This window comes from Delphinapterus leucas, chromosome 3, assembly GCF_059928025.1.
Source record: "Delphinapterus leucas isolate spDelLeu-1000000601 "Yukka" chromosome 3, BTC_Dleu_Yukka2, whole genome shotgun sequence".
Lineage (NCBI taxonomy): Eukaryota > Metazoa > Chordata > Mammalia > Artiodactyla > Monodontidae > Delphinapterus > Delphinapterus leucas.
This window is the reverse complement of record NC_143131.1, coordinates 151,181,519-151,206,262: the sequence shown is the minus strand read 5'-3', so window position 1 is coordinate 151,206,262 and position 24,744 is coordinate 151,181,519. Positions and strand designations below refer to the sequence as shown.

General features: G+C 47.6%; 1 protein-coding gene across 3 annotated transcripts in view; it reads right to left on the bottom strand.

The window, feature by feature from the left end:
• Positions 1-6,266: 6,266 nt before the first annotated feature.
• The window catches only part of LOC149749746 (2'-5'-oligoadenylate synthase-like protein 2), a 160,775-nt gene continuing 142,297 nt past the window's right edge, over positions 6,267-24,744 (bottom strand). For all 3 annotated transcript variants that reach the window (XM_089908502.1, XM_089908501.1, XM_089908503.1), the window contains one exon: positions 6,267-18,204. In XM_089908502.1, coding sequence (XP_089764628.1) covers positions 18,009-18,204 — 196 coding nt within the window. In that variant the 3' untranslated portion in view covers positions 6,267-18,008. The remainder of the gene's footprint in view (positions 18,205-24,744) is intronic.

Genomic DNA, 24,744 nt, shown 5'->3' with positions numbered 1-24,744 from the left:
ATAAATCACACCCACTGTCACTTGAGATCTTATTTTTGCCCCCAATCAAGCAAATTAGCAGCGTGGTTCATTTTCCCAGCATTCACTCCTGAACAGACGGCAGTGCCCTGGAACGTGGCTTAGAGCTGTGTGGTCAGTGCAATTGTTTGGGGCTGTTTGTGCCGACAATGACAGGAGACGCCTGCCTCCCAAAAGTAGAGTGGCCCTTGTCTTGATTAGGCCAACGAGCTGCCCGGAGCGCTGCCCGCCCGGCTTCTGAGGAAGATGTACTCCGCCATCTAGTGGACATGGGGGCTCACTGCAGTGTGCTCTCTCTCCCGCCTTTCCTTCTGGCCGGTAAGGACAAGCAATAATGCTTCTTGTAAATTCCTAAAAATAGGGAGGTCTCATTATATCACCAGGAGTGAAATGTTTGCCTCAACGTCTGTAATGAAAGTGCAACCCCATGCTTGCACAACGTCTGTCTTGTCAGTAGCCCTCTTTCATCCCGATGTTTAGGTCCAAGACAGGATCGTCATTGTCTGAGCAATGGCTATCTCTGTGAAGCTGGGTAATTCTTCCCTGTCCCAAGTAGTGTGGGAGGAGACAGTGAGCACCTTCAGAGGCGCCTTCATCTCTGCAGCCTCGCCATCACTCCTCATCTCGCCCACAGCAAGCCCGATTCCAAAGTGCACAGGGTAGAGGCGTTCGAAAGTTGGCTTGTTCAACCAGGGGCATTGCCACTTCCCAGCCGGAGCCACAAACACACCCACATCCTAAGACTCTTTTCACTCTTGGCGTTGAGGAGGTTCCCACTCTGTCCCCTGACTACACGCAAGTCAGTGTCTTTTTCCTTTCCGCTCATTCTACCTACATGAAGAGCACGTTGATCTCCCCAGTTTTAACACAGGAACCATGATTTTCTTGGGTTTTGTGTACTGGGGAGGGGGGGAAGAGATTGGGAGAGAGAGCAAGTACATCCCAATATGCAAGGGCTTGGGGCCGTGGTTCTCAACCAGGGGCAATTTTGCACCCAGGAGACATTTGAAAGTGTCTTGGGACACTTTGGATGGTCACAGCTTACGCGAGGCTAAATGTTCTTCCATCACAGGACAGGCCCACAGCAAAGAAGCATCCAACCCCACCCAGCAGTCGTGCTGAGGCTGAGAAAGCCTGGTTTAGGCTCTCAGATATCACCCTCCAGCAAGCCGGTGAGAGCACTGATTGTCCTCAAATGGGCCACACTGCAGAGGCTGTGGATAGATAATTCATCCTCTCCCAAGTCAGTACTGACCACCGTTTTTCTTCTTTTAGACTCTTCCATTTTAAACATAATTTAGCTGTCTCTTTTTTGTCCCTCTGCTCTGCTGGGAAGAGAAAGGATTGGAAAGGGAGAGGGGAAGGTGACAGAAAAGGGGGATTAGAGGCCTCACCTGTTTCTCCTGGAGAAGCTGGGCACATTCCTCCCTCACAAGCTTTGTGACACAGCAGGGTACAATTAAAAGCACAACAATTTGCTTGTTATTCAAGTCAGGCATTAGTCTGGGTAATGGCATGCTTGGTAGAGAGATGGATTTCCTTGTTTGGAGCTAAGCACAGGACTAGCTGAATTCTCCATGGAGAAATCTTGATTTGTTCAGGTCTTTCATGTTTTCTACAGAGAAGGGATTATGTCTTCCTAAAGAGGGGCCTTGCTTAAAAAGCTACAAAAGTATAAGAAAAGGATTTAGGGCAGAGGGGGCTGTGGTTACCTAGCTGAGGGTTTTTTTAAAGCCAAGGATTATTTAAAGCCATAAAGTTAAAAAAATAATTGGTTTAGGGACTCCCCTGGTGGTGCAGTTGTTAAGAATCCACCTGCCAGTGCAGGGGACATCGGTTCGAGCCCTGGTCCGGGAAGATCCCACATGCCACGGAGCAACTAAGCCCGTGCGCCACAACTACGGAGCTTGCACTCTAGAGCCCGCGAGCTACAACTACTGAGCCCAAGTGTCACAACTACTGAAGCCCACGCGCCTAAAGCCCGTGCTCTGCAACAAGAGAAGCCACCCAATGAGAAGCCCGCGAACCGCAACGAAGAGTAGCCCCCGCTCACCGCAACTAGAGAAAGCCCGCGCGCAGCAGCAAAGACCTAAGGCAGGCAAAAATAAAAATAAATAATTTTTTTTAATTTATTAAAAAAATTAGTTTAGCACTACTGCATCCGTGCTGGCGAGTACGCTGTAAAGGCAATTAAGCATGAGCTAAAATTCATTTTACTTTGGCTAATTACTGCATGGATCCAGGAGAGGGAGCGGCAAGAAAACATGCCCCCTCCCTGGCAATCAGGGAGGACGTTGGTTTTGGTTTCTTTGCCTTATAGGCACGCTTATTAGTTGGGGTGCCCAGAATCCAGCCATCACAAGGGCCTTATTAGTTAAAACACAGGAAAATTGTTCTCTCAAGGCAGAACAGTGAATGCTCTGCTGTCCCAGTGACCAAGCAGAAGCCACTACTAGTTTTAACTCCATCAATTATTGTTAGCCAGAGAGGACATGACATACACAGTCCAGACTTCACCCATGTGCCTGCTGAGCCTGGGTCAGGGGCTCTCAACCCAGAGCAACTCTGCCCCCCTCCCCCCAGCTCCCCGCCCCCCGGACAATTGACAAGTTCAGGAGGCATTTCTGCTGTCACAGCTGGGGAAGGACTGCTGGCGTCCGCTGGGCAGAGGCCAGGGATACTGTAGGAGCATCCCACAATGCCCAGGACAGCCCACAGCAAAGAATTATCGGACACAAAATGTCACCAGTGGCAAAAGTAAGAGGTCCTGGTGTAGACAGAGGCAATTTCCTCTCCTTGAGTAGGTGAAGGTCTTCAGAATCTCCACTTCCTCAAATACATAATGGACAAGTCATCAGATGACCATATTTCATGCTAACACGCTTTTCTTCCCCCTTTTCTACACTGGGTATTCATTCTCCCACTTCAGGAAATCGAGTGACACTAAGAAAAACTTGCCCTGGAAGGATGGTCCGCGGGGGCGAACCGACACCCAAGTCGCTGCCTGCCCTCTCCTTCTCCGATTCACACACACACAGCCAAGAGAAAAGACAGCGAGCTTCTCTGCAATCCCCTGGTTCGGAGTTTTGAGAAGTTTTATTCCCTTCTCTGAGATTACCCATTCTTCCCTGCATGAAGCATGTTCAGCGAAGTCATTTGTCCTGCAGCTTTACAGGAGTTCAGATCCCGCAGCAGTGAGATATCAATTTCCTCCCTGGAGAATGAGGACTCCCCCTGAGGGAGGTTAATGCTCAGGACAGGAGCATCCCTGGAGCTGGTGACAGCCAAGGGGCTGTGACTCAGGACTGTCCCAGGCAGGCCATCAACTCTCTGGGAGAGCCTCAAGGATGTACTTAGCCTCCCTTTACAGGAGGTGAGGAGGGCAGAGTGCTGCAGACGGGAGCGGGGCGGCCACACCCAGACTAAACCCTAGCTGGCACCCTGCAAGAGACAGAAAACCTCTCTCCTCAGGTCCCACCAGCCCTGCTCTCCCCTTCTGTGCACCCCTTTCAAATGCGTTTTCCTGCGTTGCCCCCTCCCATTCAATCCGTTCTAGGTACAGCAGTCAGGGTGATCCTGGTGAGTCCCAAGTCAGATCGTGTTGCTCAGAGCTCAAAACCCTTCAGAGGCTCCCATCTGGATTCGAACAAAAGCAGTCTTCTCCCCCTCTCCCCCTCCCCATTCCTCTCTCTCTCTGTCTCTCTCTCTCTGTCTCTCTGTCTCTCTGACACACACACACACACACACACACACACACACACACCATCCCTCCCCTTCCCTCAAGCCCTTCCAGACACACTGGCACGCTGTCCTTGGCTGTTCCTAGCAGCTCCCTCCCCATAGCCTCCTGCACTTACTATTCTCTCTGCCTAGAATGTTCTTTCTCTCCATAACTACAGGGGCTGCTCTCTCCGGTCTGTCCACATGTCCCCTTCAAATTAGGGCAGCCCTCTTTCCCTTTGATGCTTTATTGTTCCCGTAACCTACATCATCTGGTAACATGCTAAAAACTTCCATGCTTTTATTTGCGGGTCCTTCCCTACCCCACCTCTCACTCCCAGATTGCAAGGATCTCTGTATAATTTTTTCACAGCCGTCTATCTCGAGGACCAAGTACAGTGCCCGGCTCCAGCAAGCACTCAGATATTCGCTAAAGAAATTAGGAAATGGACCAGGCTACTTAGCTTCAGAAGCTCTTTCATGGAAGTTCCCATCCCCTCCGTACCAGTTCTCAGCTAGTTGACTGAAGACTAGCACCCTGACAATGAGGCAGCTCTAAACTGTGAATGACAAAAATATTTACTGTGTCTCCGAGGGGCACTTTTGTTTGGTATTTTAGTTTTTAAATAATTTTGTAAATTAATTGTTAAATTTATTTATTTATTTATTTATTTTTGGCTGTGTTGGGTCTTCGTTGCTGTGCGCGGGCTTTCTCTAGTTGCGGCGAGCGGGGGCTACTCCTCGTCGCGGTGTGCGGGCTTCTCACAGTGGTGGCTTCTCTTGTTGCGGAGCACGGGCTCTAGGTGCATGCAGTTCAGTAGTTGTGGCACACGGGCTTCAGTAGCTGTGGCTCGCAGGCTCTAGAGTGCAGGCTCAGTAGTTGTGGTGCACGGGCTTAGTTGTTCCGCGGCATGTGGGATCTTCTCGGACCAGGGCTCGAACCCGTGTCTCCTGCATTGGCAGGCGGATTCTTAACCACTGCGCCACCAGGGAAGTCCATGTTTGGTTTTTATTTGTAGTGAAATGCACATAAAATTGTATCATCGTATCACTTATGAGGGTAGAGTTTAGACACGTTCAGGACATTCACGTTGTGCGGCAGCCAAACTCCAGAACTCTTTTCTTCTGGAAAAACTGGAACTCTCTGCCCTCCAGCAACCGCTACCCCCAGCCCCTGGCACCCACCATTCGACTTTCTGTCCGTATGAACTTGACCACTCTAGGTGCCTCATACAAGTGGAATTGACAGCATTTGTCTTTCTGTGACTGGTAGATTAGCATCATGTCCTCAAGATTCATCCATGTTGTAGCCTGTGTCAGAACTTCCTCTTCAAGGCTGAATAATATTCTGTTGTGTATATACCCCGTTTTGCTCATCTATTCATCTGTCAGTGGGCAGTTGGGTTCCTTCCACATTTTAGTTATTGTGAACAATGCTGCTATGAACAGAGGTATACAAAGTATCTTGCAAAACCTGCTTTCAGTTATGTTGGGTATATACCCAGAAGTGGAATTGGACCATATGGTAATCCTACTTTTAATTTTGAGGAACCACCATGATATTTTGCACAATGGCTGTACCATTTTACATTCTCACCAGTAGTGCACAGGGTTCCAATTTCCTACATCCTCATTAACCCTTGTTATTTTTTGTTTTCACAGTAGCCACCCTAATGTGTGTAAGGTGGTATCTCACTGTAGTCTTGACTTGTACTCTCCTAATGATCGCTGATGCTGAGCATCTTTTGAGGTGTTTATGGGCCATTTATGTATCTTCTTAGCAGAAATGTCTAATCAAGTCCTTTGCCCGTTTTCTAGCCAGGTTGTTTGCTTTGTGGTTGAGTTTTAGGAGTTCTCTGTACACTCTAGATATTAATCCCTTATCAGATATGTGATTTCCAAACATCTCCTCTCATTCTGCGATTGCCCTTTTCCTCTGTTGATAGGGTCTGGATGCACAGATTTTTTAAAATTTTCATGAAGTCCAATTTCTCTATTTTCCTTTTGTTGCCTGTGCCTTCGGTGTCATATTCAAGAAATCATTGCCAAAATCTAATGCCATTAAACTTTGGGGCACTTGTGCTTTTTAAAAGACCTTTTAATGACAAGTTCCCCAGTTTGGGGAGTTCAGAGCCCTGAAACCTAACTATAAGTGTTCCCAATGCAGAAAGTACATAAGAACCAGAGTGCTTAATCAACATTTCTGTTGGCAAGCGAGGTCCCAAGGAGCGTGTGGAAGCACAGCAGAAGTAACATGGAGGACTTTTAGGCATGTTCTCTGCCACCTTAGTTTCCTCCCTCTTTCTCCATATATCCCTCCCATTTTTCATTCCTTCCTTCCTTTCAGATAACATGTCTGGGGAAGGATATGGTGAGGAAAATGCTTTTACCTCACTCCCCTATAACAACACTGACCACCCCATGAGCCTTGGAGAAACAATTTGCCTAATTTGGAGAGAAAAACTCCATTCAAGCCCTGCTGGGATGCACGTTCAAATCTGCGTGACCACAAAACCCATGTTCATGGACCCACTTGCCTCTATTGCTTTTTTAAGCTATAGGAATGCTGGATGAGGAATGTTGTCTGTTATTAACTAGCAAAACACGATCCCCCTTTGAGCCTTCATGTCATTATCTATAAGATGAAAATGGACAAGAACATCTCCAGTGTTACTTTTGAAATTTTCAGTGCTATCTTACATGAAAATAACATGAAGACACAGAAGCAAACCTGCCTTATTCCCCCTTATGCCTTGACTTCTTGGCCTGCAGAGAGGCCTCCAAGAGCCTCCTTGGACGATCCAGGGTTCAGCCCAGCACTGAGCTAGACGACCATGGGCTCCCCTTCCGTGAGTGAGTCTTTGCATGACTGTTTTGGGTTTCTTTCCCTAGACTCCCATTTCTTAAACGTTTAACAGGAGAGCCAGTCACAGATCTCCCTTTCACCCGAGGGCTGGCAGGTCACGAGGTCGCCAATATTTGTTTTATGTACTGCTAAGAGATTAAGGGGCAGTATAATTTCAGAGAAAAGTTAGGTTCTCTGGAAGTCAGGAACCCCAGCATCCTGCCCTTAAACACTCGAATGACCTTGAGCAATGAAAGGTCCCCAGACCTTCATTTCTCATCTTCAAATGAGAAGACAAATTGGACAACATCACTGTTTCCTGAAGTGTGGTGTGGACACCGCTGTGGAAAGTAAGCAATAGGTAGAAACAAGTTAGGTGCTTTTATCTTATGTATATATCTATAAATACTTAAATAGCCTCTCAGCTCTACAGTATCTTAGCTATTATTGCTACAGCAAGGCTGAAGTCGGTGACACACACACAAGCAAGACCCAATGCTAGTACATGCGGTGAAGGTATCGCACCTTCAGGAATTGTCCTTTCCACCCAAACTGTCCAGAAAGATTGACACCGATGAAATGGATCGCTATTGTGGATCCTCATGTACCAAATTCCCATGAGCTTTGCTGAGAAGACCTCAGCAGTGCATCAAAGCATCCCTTTGATGCAATGTGAATAAGGTTTAAAAAAGTTATTACTGTGGTTAGTAACTGACTGCAGTTTGGGAAATCCTACACTTGATTTCTTGGCTTCTTCCACGTCTAGCTGTCTTTGACGTGTGACGTGCTTAGACAAAAGTCAGTGTGCTCTCTTCAGGTCAGTCTTAATCTATAACCTGTGTTATACATGTGCCTCATTAAGGACAAATTTCTAGTTCCAGATGGGGAATTTGGAGCGGGCTCTTTTTTCTCTAAATGAATGGGGCTCTACTCCAAGAACACAGACTTCACATATATGGGTATAAACACATACATACACCAGTCAAGTCACTTTCTATCCCTCTATTCACTGTTTAGGCCCTGAAGGTATTGTTTACAGCCGGACACTTGGCTTGCAGGGAAGAATCTCATCCACCTGAGATCTTAGGCCCAGTGCCTCCAATCCCCTCCTCTCTTTCTGTTAAATTTCTGCAAAGGCAGGAAGTACCAGAGTGATGCAGAGGTTGGCTGGAAGGTTGAGAAGAGGCCACAAAGATGTAAGGCTTAGGATGACCCTGAAGAACAGATGGGGTTTGGGCAGTCGGCATGGAAGCTAGAGAAAATTCCAACTGGGCAAGGAAGGAGTGGGCACTATAAATGGGGGACAGGGAAAAGACTGGAACACAGGGTTTGGACTGGGAAGTAAAGAGGATGCTATAAGGCAGGTTCGAGGGGTGGGTTAGAGAGAGCATGATGGCCTGCTAAATCTTTTAAGCTCCACTCTGTGCCACTCACGTGCTACAAAAGGATTTATTTCAGTGTGAGGTAAGATGTAAGTGCTACTTTAAGAATTTAACTGAACCAAAATGACCTGGGGACCAGGATGCCAGTCTACTGTTCTAGGTACCGTTCTCCTGGGGAAAAAAGCCAACGTACAATGGTGCATTTGTCTGTTTGGGCTGCCATAATAGAATACTAGAGACTGGAGGCTTAAACAACAGAAATTTCCTTTCTCGCAGTTCTGGAATTCTGCAGTCTAAAATCAAGATGCCAGCAGAGTTGCTTCCTTCTGAGGCCTATCTTCCTGGCTTGCAGACAGCTGCCTTCTCACTGAGTCCTCACATGGTCTTACCTGTGTGTGTGCATGGACAGAGAGAGGCCGCTGATGTCTCTATCTTCTTATAAGGACACGAGTCCAGTCTGATTAGGGCTTCACCATTATGACTTTATTTAACCTTAATTACCTCCTTAAAGACCCTATTTCCTAATACAGTCACATTAGAGGTGAGGGCTTTAACTCAGGAATTGGCGAGGGCGGGGCGTTTCTGCCCTATGTGAGAGGGCTGGGAATGGCACAGAGCACATCCCGCTGAAGGCTGTGCCTGTGCTGCCCTTCCCACCTTTTCCAGTGGTAAGATATAGGCAGAGAGGGAAGAGCGTTCTAGAACAGGCTTCATGACTTGCTTCAGTTCAAACCTATTCAAACCCAAGGACAAGCATTCACTCTTATGGACCAGCACAGCTTACCAGATTTTCAGGGGTTGGGGGAGAGTTTAAAGCCCAAATAAAGTGTTAATTTCTCGTTGGCCGGGGCCACAAGCCGCCCACACAGTGTGGGCAGGTAGCTCCCTCAGCATCCAAACTCCCTCTGTGGGGAAATGAAACCCCCGGGGTCATTTGGAGGAAAGGTGCAGTTTCAATACACCCATACAAAGGGAGTAGAGTCATAAGATTTATTACTTTCAAAAATAGATAACTAATGAGAACCTACTGTATAGCACAGGGAACTCTACTCAATGCCCTGTGGTGGCCTAAATGAGAAAGAAATCTAAAAAGGAGGGGATATACGTACACGTGTAACTGATTCACTCTGCTGTACAGCAGAGACTAACGCAACACTGTAAAGCGGCTGTGCTCCAACAAAAATTAATTTTAAAAAAATGATTTCTTACTTATATATCCCAGAAGCAAAGGGACACAGTGAGCCGGGGGAAGGGCAGTCTTCCACCCCAGGTCACAAGCCAGCAGGAGATAGAGCAGGGTAGCAAGCACCTAGTCCTTACAAGGTGATTGGGGCAGAGGCTACTAACTTTTCACAGGCTTAACTCTAAGTGGTTATTTTTTTTTTAACATCTTTATTGGAGTATAATTGCTTTACAATGGTGTGTTAGTTTCTGCTTTATAACAAAGTGAATCAGTTATACATATACATATGTTCCCATATCTCTTCTCTCTTGCGTCTCCCTCCCGCCCTCCCTATCCCACCCCTCTAGAGGGTCACAAAGCCCCGAGCTGATCTCCCTGTGCTATGCGGCTGCTTCCCACTAGCTAGTTTACGTTTGGTAGTGTATATACGTCCATGCCACTCTCTCACTTTGTCACAGCTTACCCTTCCCCCTCCCCATATCCTCAAGTCCATTCTCTAGTAGGTTTGTGTCTTTATTCCTGTCTTACCCCTACGTTCTTCATGACCTTCTTTTTTTTTCCCTTAGATTCCATATATATGTGTTAGCATACGGTATTTGTTTTTCTCTTTCTGACTTACTTCACACTGTATGACAGACTCTAGGTCCATCCACCTCACTACAAATAACTCAATTTCGTTTCTTTTTATGGCTGAGTAATATTCCATTGTATATATGTGCCACATCTTCTTTATCCATTCATCTGTTGATGGACACTTAGGTTGCTTCCATGTCTTGGCTATTGTAAATAGAGCTGCAATGAACATTTTGGTACATGACTCTTTTTGAATTATGGTTTTCTCAGGGTATATGCCCAGTAGTGGGATTGCTGGGTCGTATGGTAGTTCTATCTGTAGTTTTTTAAGGAACCTCCATACTGTTCTCCATAGTGGCTGTATCAATTTACATTAAAAAATTTTATTTTATACCCGCTTAGCTCTAAATGTTTTTAAACTTTTATTTATTTATGTTTTCTGGCCACACAGTGTGGCATGCAGAACTTCCCTGACCAGGGGTCAAACCCATGCCCGCTGCAGTGGAAGCTCAGAGTCTTAACCACTGGACCATCAGGGAAGCCCACTCAGTGGTTATATTAAAAGGTTCCACCAGGGAAGGCAAAGCAGGAACCTGTGGGGATACCCTAAACCTATCTAAAAGTCCAGACTCTGAACTTTTGGTGTTAGTAGGGTCACCATACTGTAAAATGCCTAGGCAGCCACTCAGAAAAACAAAATCGTTTTCCTCAAAGTTGTTTTCCTCATCACCCCTTTCTAGTTTTGACCCTCTTGCATTATGATCCCAGCTAGGACAGCAGGTGACATGACGCAGCTGCAGGAAGGGCTTGGGGAAAAAAGCTCAGTGAGGGCAGCCTGGAGTGGAGTAAGATAGATCCTGGGTGAAATCCCAGCTTCACCACTAGCTGTGTGACCTTGGGCAAGTGACCTCACCTCTCTGAGCTTCCATTAAAAAAAAATTTCCATTATCAAAAATTTTAAACAGAAAAATAGAAAGAGAATACAATGAACACTTATACATCCGCCCAGATTCAACAAGTCTAAACTCTGCCATATTTGCTTCAACTAAGCCACTTTAAAGTAAATTACAAACGCTAAGGACCATCGTCCCTAAATACTTTAGCATTTGTGTCCAACGAAAGAGAACATTTCCCCCCATAACCACAAAACTATTACGCCTCAATAAAACAGTTCCCTGGGGCTTCCCTGGTGGTCCGGTGGTAAAGAATCCACCTTCCAATGCAGGGGACTCGGGTTCGATCCCTGGTCAGGGAACGAAGATCCCACATGCTGCAGGGCAACTAAGTCCACGTGCCACAACTACTGAGCTCCCACGCCTCAACTAGAGAGCCCGTGTGCCGCAAACTACAAAGCCCACACACCCTGGAACCCACGCGCCACAACTAGGGAGAGAAAATCCGCACGCCACAACTAGAGAGAAGCCCGAGCCCGCACGCTGCAACAAAAGATCCCGCATTGCCACAACTAAGACCTGACGCAGCCAAGAAAATAAATAAATATTAAAAAAACAATTCCCTTATATATATATATTATTTAATATTCTGGCCACATTGAAATTTCCGCAACTGTTCCCAAATTATATTTTACAGATGGTCCATTCACACCAAGATCCAATCAGAGACCTTGCATTGCATTTGGTCATTATGGATCTTAAATCACTGAGTTTCCATTCTGCTCATCTGCAAAATGGGAAAAGAATAATACATACCTCACAGGGTACACAAATTAGACATAATACATGTTAAGGGGTTAGGCTAGTGCATCCAAAAATGTACACTATTATTATTAGCTTCCTTACTGGACTTGCTCTGCTCAAGGCAGCAGTGCATTGGGATGGAGTGTCTTGAGATGTCAGTAGCATGGGCTAGAGATAATGAGGCAACAGGTCCCAGCATCCTCAGAGATGTAGACCCACAAGCTGCATTTTGCCCAGCCCTGGCCTGGGGATGGAGGGAACCAGTCTCACCTTGACCACCTTCAGCACCCCCGATTCCTGGTCCAGCCCATGCTCCCCCTGGAAGCTCTGCTCCCTCAGGAACTGCTCCACAGCCTGCACAGTCTCCAACACCTCTTTTTTCCACTTCTGGCTGGGATGCAGGCAGTGAGCCACGAAGGAGTTCAGCCTGGAAGCTGGGGTGACAAAGAGCTTCGGGGGCACTGCCATCTCTGTCTTGAGAGTACCACTGGTGGCTAGATATATACCCACACACCTACCCAGCTCCTGGCACACACACTCTTCTTTAAGGGGACTCCTCCTCAGCTGACCTCCAGCACCCTGTGGAATAAAGGACCAGAGTGCAGAGGAAACAAGGGGTGTCTGGCTGACCAGGGGATCCTCTTCCTGGAGGCCATTCACTGCAGCTGGGGTATCGAGGGACACTGGGTGAAACCACATTAACAGGCGGGGCTTTTAGTCACCCTTTCTGCTGTAGGTTTCATTTCTCACCTCTTAATTTTCCTTTTACAACTTGGAAACTGAAACTGGCTTGAGGATGGCTCTGGGAAAGGCAACTCCCCCAGGAGATGGGAGCTGGATGGTATCCACCAATCCCATCCCCACAACCTTGTCACCCAAAACAGGCTCAGTAAGAGCAGGCACTCGCTGGAGGTTGGGCTGAACAGTGGGAATTCTAGGGTTCCGCAGAACAAACTCTGGAATTCCAGTCTGCCCTTTGCCAGACTCTTAACCTCTCTGACCCTCACAGAAATAATCCTTAAAATGGGTTTAAGAATAATACCTACCCCATAGGTTGTGTGGATTAAGCAAGAGAACATTTAGCAGAGAAAACATTAAGTAAATGCAAGTATTGTTATTCGTTCACTGGACATCTATTGAGTGCTGGCTGGGTGCCAGACATTGTGCTAAGAAGACAATGTAAGACGTGGTTCCTGCCCCAGGGGCTCCCAGAGCAGTGGGGGAGACGCAGGAGACACAGAGAGTCCAGTGTCCTGTGTACTAGGAGAAAAGAGGGCACAGAAACTTGGTGGAAATTCAGGCAGAAGAGTTTCTTTGGGGTCACCTGTGGTGTCAGTGAACACCTGCTTGAGATGAGTCTTAAAAGACTGGGAACGCGGCCAGGAGACAGAGGGCACAAGACAGGATAAGGCTGAGAAGTGTGAATCATCCTGGTATGTGCCAGGACTCGGCTGTCAGATCCACGTTGGCATGGAGGGCAGGGAGGGGAGAGGTGAGAGCTGTGCCTGGACAGGTGGGCAGGGATTGAAACTCGGAATGCCATTCATTCATTCATTCAACAAACATTTGTTGCGTGCCTGCTATGTGCCAGGCAGGTGTCCTGGGGATACGGCAGTGAATAGGCAAAATTCTCGGACTGCAGAGAGCTAACCCTCTAATGGTGGAGACAGATAATAAACAGGATAAATAAGTAACATTATAATAATTAAGACGGTGATAAGTGCTAATCAGGAAAATAAAGCAGGGAAAGAGGTTAAAAGATACTGACTACGTGTGTGGGGGGGGTGAGAAGTGGCAATGTTCAGGGGTTCAGTCTCAAGAAAGGTGGCTAGGGAAGGTCTGAAAAGGAGACATTTGAGCAAAGACATGAAGGAGGCGAAGAGTGAGCGGTATGTATGTCAGAGGGAAGAATGAGAGAAAGTGGGACTTCCCTGGTGGTCCAGTGGGTAAGATTCCACTCTCCCAATGCAGGGGGCCCAGGTTCGATCCCCGATCGGGGAACTAAATTCCACACGCATGCCGCAGCTAAGAGTCTGTATGCGGCAACTAAGAAGTCCACACGCCCCAACGAAAGATCCCGTGTGCCGTGACTGAGAGCCGGCTCAGCCAAAAATTAAAAAAAAATAAAATAAATTAAAAAAATTAAAGAAGAATGGGAGAAGGAACAGCAAGTGCAAAGGCCCTGTGGCGGCAGTATGCCTGGTGGGATTGAGGAATAGCAGTGTGACTGGAATGGAATGATCAAAGGGGGAGAGTGGGAGGGGATGAGGTTTGAGTACAAGTGTAGGGGGCAAATTGTGTAGGATCTTGAAGACTACTAAGACTTTGGCTTTTACTCTGATTGAAATGGGGAACCACTGGGGAGTTCCAAGCAGAAGAGGGACATGGATGGACTTTCATTTTAACGGTATCACACTGGCTGTTCGTGGGAAGATTGGATTAAAAGCAGAGGGTGGGGAGTGGAGGTGAGAGCAGAAGCAGGAATTCAGTTAAGAAGCTACTACAACAGTCCAGGCAAGAGATGTGGCGCCTTGGATCAGAATGGTAGCAGTGAAAGGTAGGGAGAAGTGGTATGATTCAATTTTCTTATTATGGAAAATTTCAAACAGGAACAAAAGTAGAATAATACAATGAACCTCCATGTACCATCCCCCATCTTCAACAATTATCAACCTGTAGACAGTTTTTTAAATGTTTATTCAGGTCTTCTGCCCATTTTTATTTTTATTGGCCACCCGGCACGCGGGATCTTAGTTCCCCAACCAGGGATTGAACCCATGCCCCCTGCAGTAGAAGCACAGAGTCCTAACCACTGGACCACCAGGGAAGTCCCAACCTACAGACAATCTTGTTTCAATGATATCTCCATCCACATCTCCCCTCCTGTATTATTTGGAAGTGAATCCCAGACCTCATATCATTTCACTGGCTATATTTTGAGTATAAACAGGTCTTGCTAAAGGATAGAGTGTGATGTGAGAGAAAAATTAGAGTCAAGGACCACTCTAAGGCTTTTGGCCTTAGCACTGGAAGGATGGAATTGTCCTTAACTGAGAAGGGAAAGACTGGGCCAGGGCACAGTGTAGGCATGAAGGTCGGGAGCTCGGCTTTGGAAGCAAACTTGAGTGTCTAGTGAGAGAGATCCAAGTTGGCTAGGGAGTTGCATATTTGAGTCTGGATTTCAGGGACGAAGTCTGGGGTTGAGATACAAATTACCAGCATAGATATATTTAAAGCCATGAGGCTGGATGGGTTCACCAAGGGAGTGAGTATAGAGCAAGACAAGAAAAGGACCAGTGACTGGGCCCTGAAACACTTAATAGTATTAAGTGATTGGGGAGAGGCAAGCATCCGGCAAACAAGAATGCGAAGGAGTAGCCAGGGAGGTGGAAGAAAAATCAGCAGTGTGTTTTGATAGCCAAGTGGAAACATTGTTCTAGGAAAGAGAAAGTGATCCACTGGGTCACATATCAGGTGAATCTGCGCTGACTTTGTCCTGAGGGCAGTGGCAAATCAGAGGAGCGACCAGAGGTGAAATGACCATTCTGGAAAGATTGGTCTGGCTGCTTCTGTGGGGAGGATGGATTGCAGGGGCCAGGGGTAGATATGTAGGGAAACGTGTCAGGACACTGTACAGTGATCCAGGTGAGAGGGAAGGTGACCCGGACTTGGCCGGAGAAGGGATGGGATTCTAGGTCTACCTTGGGGGGAGGGTGAACAGGACTTGGTGACTACAGGTAGGAGGTGAGGGAAAAGACAGGATGGCTATCAGCTCTCTGGCTTGGGTACCTGGGTAATGGATGGAGGGTACTGTTAACAAAGGGAGGAGGATAAAAGGAGGAGTGGGAAGTGGGGAGGTCTACAAGGGTAGCTGTTTAAGCCAGAGAGCTTAAAAAAGTTGTCCACATTGCCTAATGCTTCCGATAAGTTCAGGAATATAGGTCTGAGAAGCACCCAAGAGGCTACTGGTGATCATTGTGGGTGAAATGTAAGGGAGAGCTGGGAGCAGAAGCCAGATTTTAGGTGCGGGGTTGAAGAGTAAGTTGGGTGAGGAGGATGGAGACCAGGAGTGTAGATAACACTTTCAAGAACTTTGTCGTGAAAGGGAGGAGAAAGACCAGGTGTTAGCTGGAGGAAGTGGTGGGGTGGAGGGTGTTTGTTGTCTTAAATACCATTTGGGGGAAAAAAAAAACCCTCAATCATGACACGTTTCAATTTAAACTTTCCAACTGGCTAACCCCAAACGGAAAGAATCACATTTTTAATTACATAAATTCTAAAAGTCTCCATATTTTCAAAGTTTGGTAGTGCCTGGTCCTTAAACAGTCCTATATTATAACTGTTTAAAGAGCAGTGGCAATTTCGCAAACCAAAGTCAACAATAAAGTGAGATTCCAAACATTTGTCCTATGTTTATAATGACAGATAATGAGCTTCAAGGCAATATAAAAGTTATTCAAACAAACGTTATTCAAACATTCAGACCTTACGTCTTAGTTTAAAACTTTTTTTGAAGTATAATTGATTTACAACACTATATCGGTTTCAGGTGTACAACATAGTTATTCAATATTTTTACAGGTTGTACTCCATTTGAAGTTATTATAGGCACTTCCCTGGTGATCCAGTGGTAAAGAATCTGCCTTCCAATTCAGGGGACACAGGTCTGATCCCTGGTCGGGGAACTAAGATCCTACAGGCGGCAGGGCAACTAAGCCCGCGTGCCACAACTACTGAGCCCATGTGCCCTGAAGCATGCAGGCCACAACTAGAGAGAAACCTCCACACCCCAACGAAGAGCCCACGTCCTGCAATGAAAGATCCCGCACGCCTCAGTGAAGATCCTGCGTCTCGCAACTAAGACCCAATGCAGCCAAAAATAAATTAAATAAATAATAAACCTTTGAAAAACTAAAGTTATTATAATATATTGGCTCTATTCCCTGTGCTGTACAATATGTCCTTGTAGCTTATCTATTTTATACACAGTAGTTTGTACCTCTTAATCCCGTCCTCCTATTTTGCCTCTCCCCACTGGTAGCCACCACTTTGCTCAATAGACTTTACATATTAGTTTTGATTCATTTCATTATTCATTTTCATGAGATATCTGGGAGTTCAGCAGCTTTCAAGATTTCGAAAGGGGGAATTCCCTGGCAGTCCAGCGGTTGGGACTCTGGGCTTTCACTGCCAGGGACCAGGGTTCAATCCCTGGTCTGGTATTTAGGAACCTGCAGGCCTTGCAGAGTGGCCAAAATAAGGAAAAAAAAAAACGATTTAAAAAGGGAACATGGGGCTTCCCTGGTGGCGCAGTGTTTAGGAGTCCGCCTGCCGATGCAGGGGACATGGGTTCGTGCCCCGGTCTGGGAAGATCCTACACGCCGCTGAGCGGCTAGGCCCGTGAGCCATGGCCGCTGAGACTGCGCGTCCGGAGCCTGTGCTCTGCAACAGGAGAGGCCACAACAGTGAGAGGTCCGCGTACCGCAAAAAAAAAAAAAAAAAAAAAAAAGGGAACATGCAGTCGATTGTGTATTGGTTTTATGGTTTGTAGAAATGCCACGTAGTTGGGCACATTTCTATGGCGGTGGGGGAAGAGCTAGTAGTTAGGAAGGGTGTGGGCTGGGTTTTAGGAAGAGGAAGATACATAAAGATGGGTTTTCTCTTAGCTTGTGTTCCTCCAAATGCAGAGCCTGAGACAAGGAGTTGCATGAGACTTGTTTTGGGAAATGATCCCAAGGGACAGGTGTGGGGGATTGAGAAGGAGGAAAAAACAGTCCAAGAAATATCATGAAATTGATCACTACTGTGGGCAGCTGAGCTTTGATCCCACTGGGGACCCTCTAAGGAGCAATGCAGAACGTGCCTCAAAATTATCCACCTGAGAGGTGGAGGAGGGGAGTATGCACTCGCTGCACTCACTGGTTGCTGTCTTTCAATGCGCCAAGGCTTACCCCCTGGGGTGTTAACTCCCTGGAACTTCCATATTTGCTCAGAATTACTTGGAAGGCTTGTTAAGACACAGATTGCTGAGTCCCACTACCAGAGAACCTAACTCAGGTAATTCTGGGCTAGTTGCTGAGAAGTTTTATTTCAAAGAGGTTCCAGATGATGTTGATTCTGCTGGTCTGGGGTCCTTACTTTTGAGAATCAATAACTTAGAGGTTTGAGCTTTGAAAGGTGACAACATGGGGGAGAAGGAAAGTTGACTCAAAGTCATGGAGTTGTGAGCCAGCATTCAGTGTTCTGGAATTGCAAGTGTTTGGCCACGTCTGGTATGTTCTGAGAGTGACGAGGAGAGACTGAGAGGTCAGCAAGAGCTAAATGGTCAAGAACCCTGAATGCCAAGCAAAGGAACTTCAACTTGATTCTGTAGGTAATAGGAGCCATTGGAGAATTTTAAGCAGGGGAGGATTCTGTTTCTATTTATGCTTCAGAAAGAGCACAGTGGTCTGGGTAGAAAGGGGTGAGCTAGGGGGACATGACCATAGAAGTCTACAAAATGAACAGCCTGATCTTGGCACTCGTGGGGATGTGGGGCCTCTCTTAACGAGCATGATGGTGTCACAATCCTTGATGTGCAGTCTGAGAAGCTATTGATTCCACAGTTTCTGGCCCCGGAACCTGACTATCTGATCCTCCATGTAAGGTCCTCCAGCCTCTTCAATCTTCTCTTTCAAGTCGTGGATGGAGTCATCAGGGTCAATGGTGTAAGGCTTGCCCTGGCCACTGGAGTCCTTCATGAAGACCTGGATCTCAGGGGGGAAGGTCTCCAGCACCTGGAGGCTCCTGAAAGGAGAGACAGTGGTGTCCACTGGGGCCACATGTCCTCTTGTTTTCATAGTTTTGCCTTTCCCAGAATGTCATATGGTTGGAATCATCCAGTGTGTAGTCTTTTCAGACTGGTTTCTTTCAACTAGCAATATGAATTTAAGCTTCTTCCATGGCTTTTCATACATCACCACTCACAGTAACAAATTATTTTTTTCTTGTGATGAGAGCTTTTAAGATCTACTCTCTTAGCAACTTTCAAATACACAGCAATATTGTTAGCTATAGTCACTACATTATACATGACATCCCCAGGACTTATTTATCTTATAACTTGAAGTTTGTACCTTTGGTCCACCTTCAGCTATTTCACCCACCTCCCACCTCTGGCAACCAGTCTATTCTATGTATCTGTGAGTTGTTTCTTCTTTGCTTTTAAAGATTCCACATATAAGTGATCTCATACAGTATTTATGTTTCGCCCTCTGACTTAATGCACTTAGCATAATGCCCTCAAGGTCTATCTGTGTTGTCACAAATGGCAGATTTCCTTCTTTTCATGTGGCTGAATAAAATTCCATTATCTATCTATCTATCTATATCTATCTATCTATCTATCTATATCTATATGTCACATTTTCTTTATCCATTCACCTGTTGGACACTTAGTTGTTTCCTAGTCTTGATTTGCCTATTTTATTTTATTTTTTTACACACACTGCATGACATGCGGGCCTTAATTCCCTGACCAGGGATCAAACCCATGCCCCCTGCAGTGGAAGTGTGGAGTCTTAACCACTGGACCACCAGGGAAGTCCCCTGCTTTGCCAATTTTAGAATCAGGTTATTTGTTTTGGTTTGTTTGTTTGTTTGTTTTTTGCTATGGAGTTGTTTGAATTCCTTATAGATTTTGGATATTAACCTCTTATCATACATGTGGTTTGCAAATATTTTTTCCCATTCCTAGGTTGCCTTTTCATTTTGTTGATTGTTTCTTTTGCTCTGCAGGAGCTTTTTAGTTTGATGTAGTCCCATTGGTTGCTTTTTGTTTTTGTTGCTTGTGGTTTTGTTGTCATACCCAAAAAATCATCACCAAGACCAATGTTAAAGAGCTTTCTCTTTATGTTCTCTTCTAGGAGTTTTACAGTTTCAGGTCTTACATTTAAGTCTTTAATCCATTTCAAGTTAATTTCTACAAATGGTGTAAGATAGGGGTCCACTTTCTTTGTTTTGCATGTGGATATCCAGTTTTCCCAACACCATTTACTGAAGAGACTATCTTTTCCCTGTTGAGTATTCTTGGATCCCTGTCAGTTAGTTGCCTGTATGTGTGTGGATTTATTTCTCGGCTCTTGATTCTGTTGCATTGGTGTATGTGTCTGTTTTCATGCCAGTACCATACTATTTTGATTACTCTAGCTTTGTAGTATAATTTGAAATCAGGAAAAGTGTTGCCTCCAGCTTTGTTCTTCTTTCTCAGGATTGCTGTGGCTTTTGAAGTCTATTGCAGTTCCATACCAATTTTAGGATTGTTCTTCCTATTTATATAAAAAATGTCATTGGAATTTTGATAGGGATTGCACTGGATCTGTAGATTGCTTTAGGTTGTATGGACATATACTCTCTGCGTGAGATGTGCATGTAAATGATTTGCCTAAGACTTATTAAAGCAAAACAAAAAAAGTCAAAGAAACTGCTACATTAGAAAATACTAAACATGTAGAGTATGGGCGGCTGGTGTGTGCTCGGGATGACCCAGCCCCCTCCAGGCCAGAGAGGTGGGTGGGAAGCAGCAATTACAACAGACAAGGATGACCCTCCCTGTTTACCCCTCCCTCTGGGCCCATTTTCTTCCGGGCTGCATCGTTTAAACTCAAAACACACTTTTAATATAGGGCCCTTGTAGCCATCTTGTTGTGCTACTCTTCACAACCCATGAGCAGGGTCACAGGAAACTGTAAACAGGTCTGGCTTTCCATGTTACCACTCATACAAGCCAGTGCTTTTCCCACTTGATCTACAGATCACAGACACGTGAGGATTATGCAAAAGAACAAGAACAAAGCTTTATTATAAGTTTCACATCGAAACAGGGTCCACACGAGGCCCAGCCTGGGAGGAGGTGGACACTGATGGCCTCGCCACAAAATTATTGGCTCAGGCCAACTTCCTCCTCTTAAACCCCAAGGTAATGAATCGTGACCCGGAGGAGAATGACTTGGTCGATGGCCCAGCGGTTTGTTGTCCAGCCAAGCGCTTGGCAGGTGATGAGGGGGCCCTAAGAGCAAGGCTGCACCTTGCTGTGCCCACTGCGGAGCTGGGGCTGATAGTAGTAGAGGCCGGAACCGACACACCCCTAAAGTCAGTCTTGGCTGGGCATGGGTTGCGCCCTCCGCTGGAAGTAGGGGGGCCCTGCCTGGGTGCGCCCACGGGGATGTGACCTAAGATGGGCCCTCCCGTAACACTGAGAGCTGCAAACATGCAGCTCAGATCTCGGGCAGCTGCTCTGCTCCCAAAACCCAGCTGTGTGCTGGCATGGGTGCCCACGGTGGAACTTGTGGATGATGAACCCACAGAAGATGTTTGTGCGGGGCCGCCCGAAGCTGGGGGGCCTGGAGCAGAGGCAAAGGCTGAAGCTTTCCTTTTCCTATGCTGGGGAGAGCTGCCACAGGCGGTGGTTCCTCGCTGCTGCCAATCAGGGCCCCCAGGGATGTGACTTAAGATGGAGGCAGTAGTGCCTCCAAACCCAGGCTTCTTCTTAGGGCTGGGTCCCGTGGTCACCATGGGGTGGCTCTGGTGAGGAGGGCCCCAGGAGTTCAGGCCCACGCTGCCCCCTTTGCTGTGTGTGGTGCTCGGGGGTCCCCTCGTTGCTGTTGTAAGGCTGAGAGCTGCAAACATGCAGCTCAGATCTCGGGCAGCCGCTCTGCTCCCAAAACCCAGCTGTGTGCTGGCATGGGTGCCCACGGTGGAATTTGTAAATGATGAACACCCAGAAGATGCTTGTGCGGGGCCGTCCGAAGCTGCGGGGCCTGGAGCAGAGGCAAAGCCTGGAGCTTTCCGCTTCCTATGCTGGGGAGAGCTGCCACAGGCGGTGGTTCCTCGCTGCTGCCAATCAGGGGCCCCAGAGATGGGCTGGGTAGTGGCTCCAGGCTGCAGAGGAAATCTCAGAGTTTGGGTGCGGGACCTGAGTGCAAGCAAGCTGGTGGTGACTGTGACTGAGGATGTGCTGTCACTGGGGGGCGTCTGCCGGGCCTGGGTCGAGGAGAAGAGGCTCCCACTGGAGCCAGGGGCGGACCCCAAGAGGAGAGGATGGGAGGGTGGAGTGGTGTCCATGGGGGTGACCTCAGGGTCAGAAGCGGCCTGGGGTGCCAGGCCCGCAGATGTGCCGGGTGAGGGTCTGGAACTGACAGTACACGTAACGGGCAGGCTTGGGGAGGGGGCAGTAGGGCTGGTGACGGGAGGGAGGTTCTGTGGGGTGAAGACAGGAGAGTCCACACACATGGGTTTCCTATGCTGGGGAGAAATGCCCAGGTCCCCGATGGCATAGGTCTCACCCCGCAGCGCACTGTTGATGCGCCTGAAGGCTGCTTGCTTCTCTGAGTCTAGGTCTTCAGCGGTGACCCGGAAACCCGGCTCAGGGGCTGGGGGCAGCCTCAGAGGCTCCCCTCGCCGGTGCGGCAGCAGAGGAATCCTGCGTTTTCGGGGCCTGGGACTGTCAGATGTGCGGGAGCCCTTCCTCCAGGGTCCTTTCTGCCCTCTTGCTGTCTCTGCATTTTTGTCAGGCTGGCTTTTCCTCCGGGAAACCACCGGAGCTGCAGAGGGCGATGGAGGGCCCTCCTCGCCCCCTGTCTTTGTAGACTTCTGGGGCAGCCCTTGCGGTATAGCGGGACCCCTCCTTCTTTCCACTGGCAGGAAACCTCGGGTGGAGCTATATGAGCTCGTGATGGCGTTTCTTTGGGGGCAGGAGCTCATACAAGAGGTCTGCTGTTTCCTGGCGGATCTGTCCTCTGCCCACTTGGCGTGGAGGTCTCTCTGCAGAGGTCCAGACCTGGGCACGAAGAAAGAGCCCCCCAGGGGCCTAAATGCAGATCGTGCGTCCCCGGTGTCATTGGGGCCGCTTCTCTGGTCATCGTTCCTCACTGTGACTGTGGGGACTTCCTCCTGCTTGGCCATCCCTTGCCCCCTCTCTCCCAGGGCCCTCAACACCGTCTTCTCGGTGCTGTAGTTCGGGACACAGCTGGGTGTCGTGGCCGGCACTGGCTGCCCCTGCGCCACACTGGCAGTGACTGTGTCCACTGCGGACGCTGAGCTGCGGGACGTCGTGGAGGTGCGAGCACCCATCACTGCCTTCTTCCGATGGCCTCGCCTGAAGATGGAGATAAGGATCCCCATAAGGAGTGCAGCGTCTGCGGGATGGTAGAATGGGGTCTCAGAGACTCTGTGGCAAAGCGCAGATGCAGAGTCACTGGACACTTGTGGGCTGGCCTGCGAGTGGATAGCCGGCCATAGACAGCTGGGTGGCCCGGGCCGGCCACGGGAAGTCGGTGGGCGCGGGGAGCGGGCTGGGGGCAGCCGAGCCCTCCTGGCAGGTGCTGGTCCCCCAGTGCCCGGGGCGGGGGTGAGGGGCAGGGCCTACCTAAGTAACTGCTCCTAGAGAACTTAGGTGAGGTCGGTCCGTGGATACAGAGCTGGGCTCTGAGCACTCTCCTTCAGCTGCCAACTCGGCCAAAAGTGGAGTGCGCTCTCTTTGGCCTGTTGCCTTTTTATACTCTGAAACCTGTGAGCGAACAATGGGCGTGCGTTGGTGGGGCGCAACAATTTAGGGAGGGGTGGCGCATGCGCAGAGTACACGTCAGGCCCTGGGGCGCACAGGTGAGGATGCGCGCCCCTGGACCGTCTAGCGCTTCTGAATCTCCCCAGGGGTCTGAGGGCTGGAGGTGTTTGCCTTGAGGGTGATGAGCTTCTTGGCAGGACAGCTGGCCCTTCTCCCCTGGCCGCGCCCCAGTGCTGTCGGGGTAACTAACTGTACTGGACGGGATCCCCGCCCAGCAACGTGGAGCAAGGTTGCTGGCTGTGCAGCTCCCACAAGAGGCGGCAGCTTTGGCAGCAGCGCCTCTGCGTTCCCCTGGCGCCACTGGAGGGGAGAGCCGCTAAGAACGGAAGTGCCCACACCATCCAGATCCTGCTGGGGTGACACCTGAAGTGGTGGCCAGGGCTGGCTGAGAGGGCCATACTTACCATATGACCCAAAAACCCACTCCTAGGCAGTTAACCAAGAGAAAAACTTTTCACAAAACACAAATGTGAATGTTTTAGCTATCTTGTCCACAATTCCTAAATATAGGACTATTGAGGTTATCCAATTTTCTTGAGTTTGTCATTTTTTAATTGTTCTTGGAATAACACTATGTATACGTATTGTTTCACAGTCTAGAGTTAATATTTTACCAATTAAATAAAATTCAGAAGGCTTACATCCATATAGATTCTTTTACCTTCCACTCTTTGTTATAGCTGTCATATGTGTCACCTTTATATGACTTCAACGCCACCCTCTGAGACTGTGGTATCCTTTTTTCATACATATACAGGGAACTCCCTGGCGGTCCAGTGGTTAGGACTCAACACTTTCACTGCTGGGGCCCCGGCTTCAGTCCCTGGTAGGGGAACTAAGATCCCGCAGGCCACGCAGGCGTGGCCAAAAAAAAAAAAAAGTCATACATATATAAAATAATGTAAGAGGATAATTTTTCCAGATACTTGCCATTTTTGTTGCCCTTCCTTTGTTCCTGAAGTTGCAAGCTTACTTCTTTCTTGTGTCATTTCACTTCAGCCTGAAGAAGTTCCTTTCATGTAATGTTTTTATAGCAAATTGTCTGGTGATGAATTCTCTTAGTTTTCTCTCATCTCCATCAGACTTCATTTTGGCTTTTGTTTGGCTTTCAGTCTTTAAGGATATCCTTGCTTTAAGGATATCATATCCTGGTTTGGTCTTTTCCTTTAATACTTTAAAGATGTTATTCCATTCTTTTCTGGTCTCTGTTTTCTGATGAGAAATCACAGTCCTTCAAGTTGACATTCTGTGATGTATAACAGGTCGGTTTCCTTGACTGCTTTCAAGATTATTCTTCACCTTGGCTTTTTTATCAGATTGTGTGTCAGGGTGAGGCTTTCTGAGCTTAGGTCTGTGTCTCGAAATCAGTGCCGTTTTCAACTATTCTTTTCCTCATATATTTTCTTCTGCACCTTTCCTTCAGACCCTCCAACGGCACAAAAGGTAGAACTTGCAATATTGTTTCACATGTCTCTGAGACTTAATTTTTGTTCAGTCATGTATCCTCTTTGTTTTTCAGATTGTGCCATTTCTATTGATCCATAAGTTTTCTGAATCTTTCCTCTGTTTTCTCTGTTCTGTTATTCAGCCCATCCAGTGAATGTTTGCTTTTGGATATTGCATGTTAAGTTCTAAACTTTCCATTTGCTTCTTTTTCATAGTTTGTACTTCTCAGTGAAGAACTTCTTTCCATTAATTTCAAGAGGATTTACCTTTAACTCATG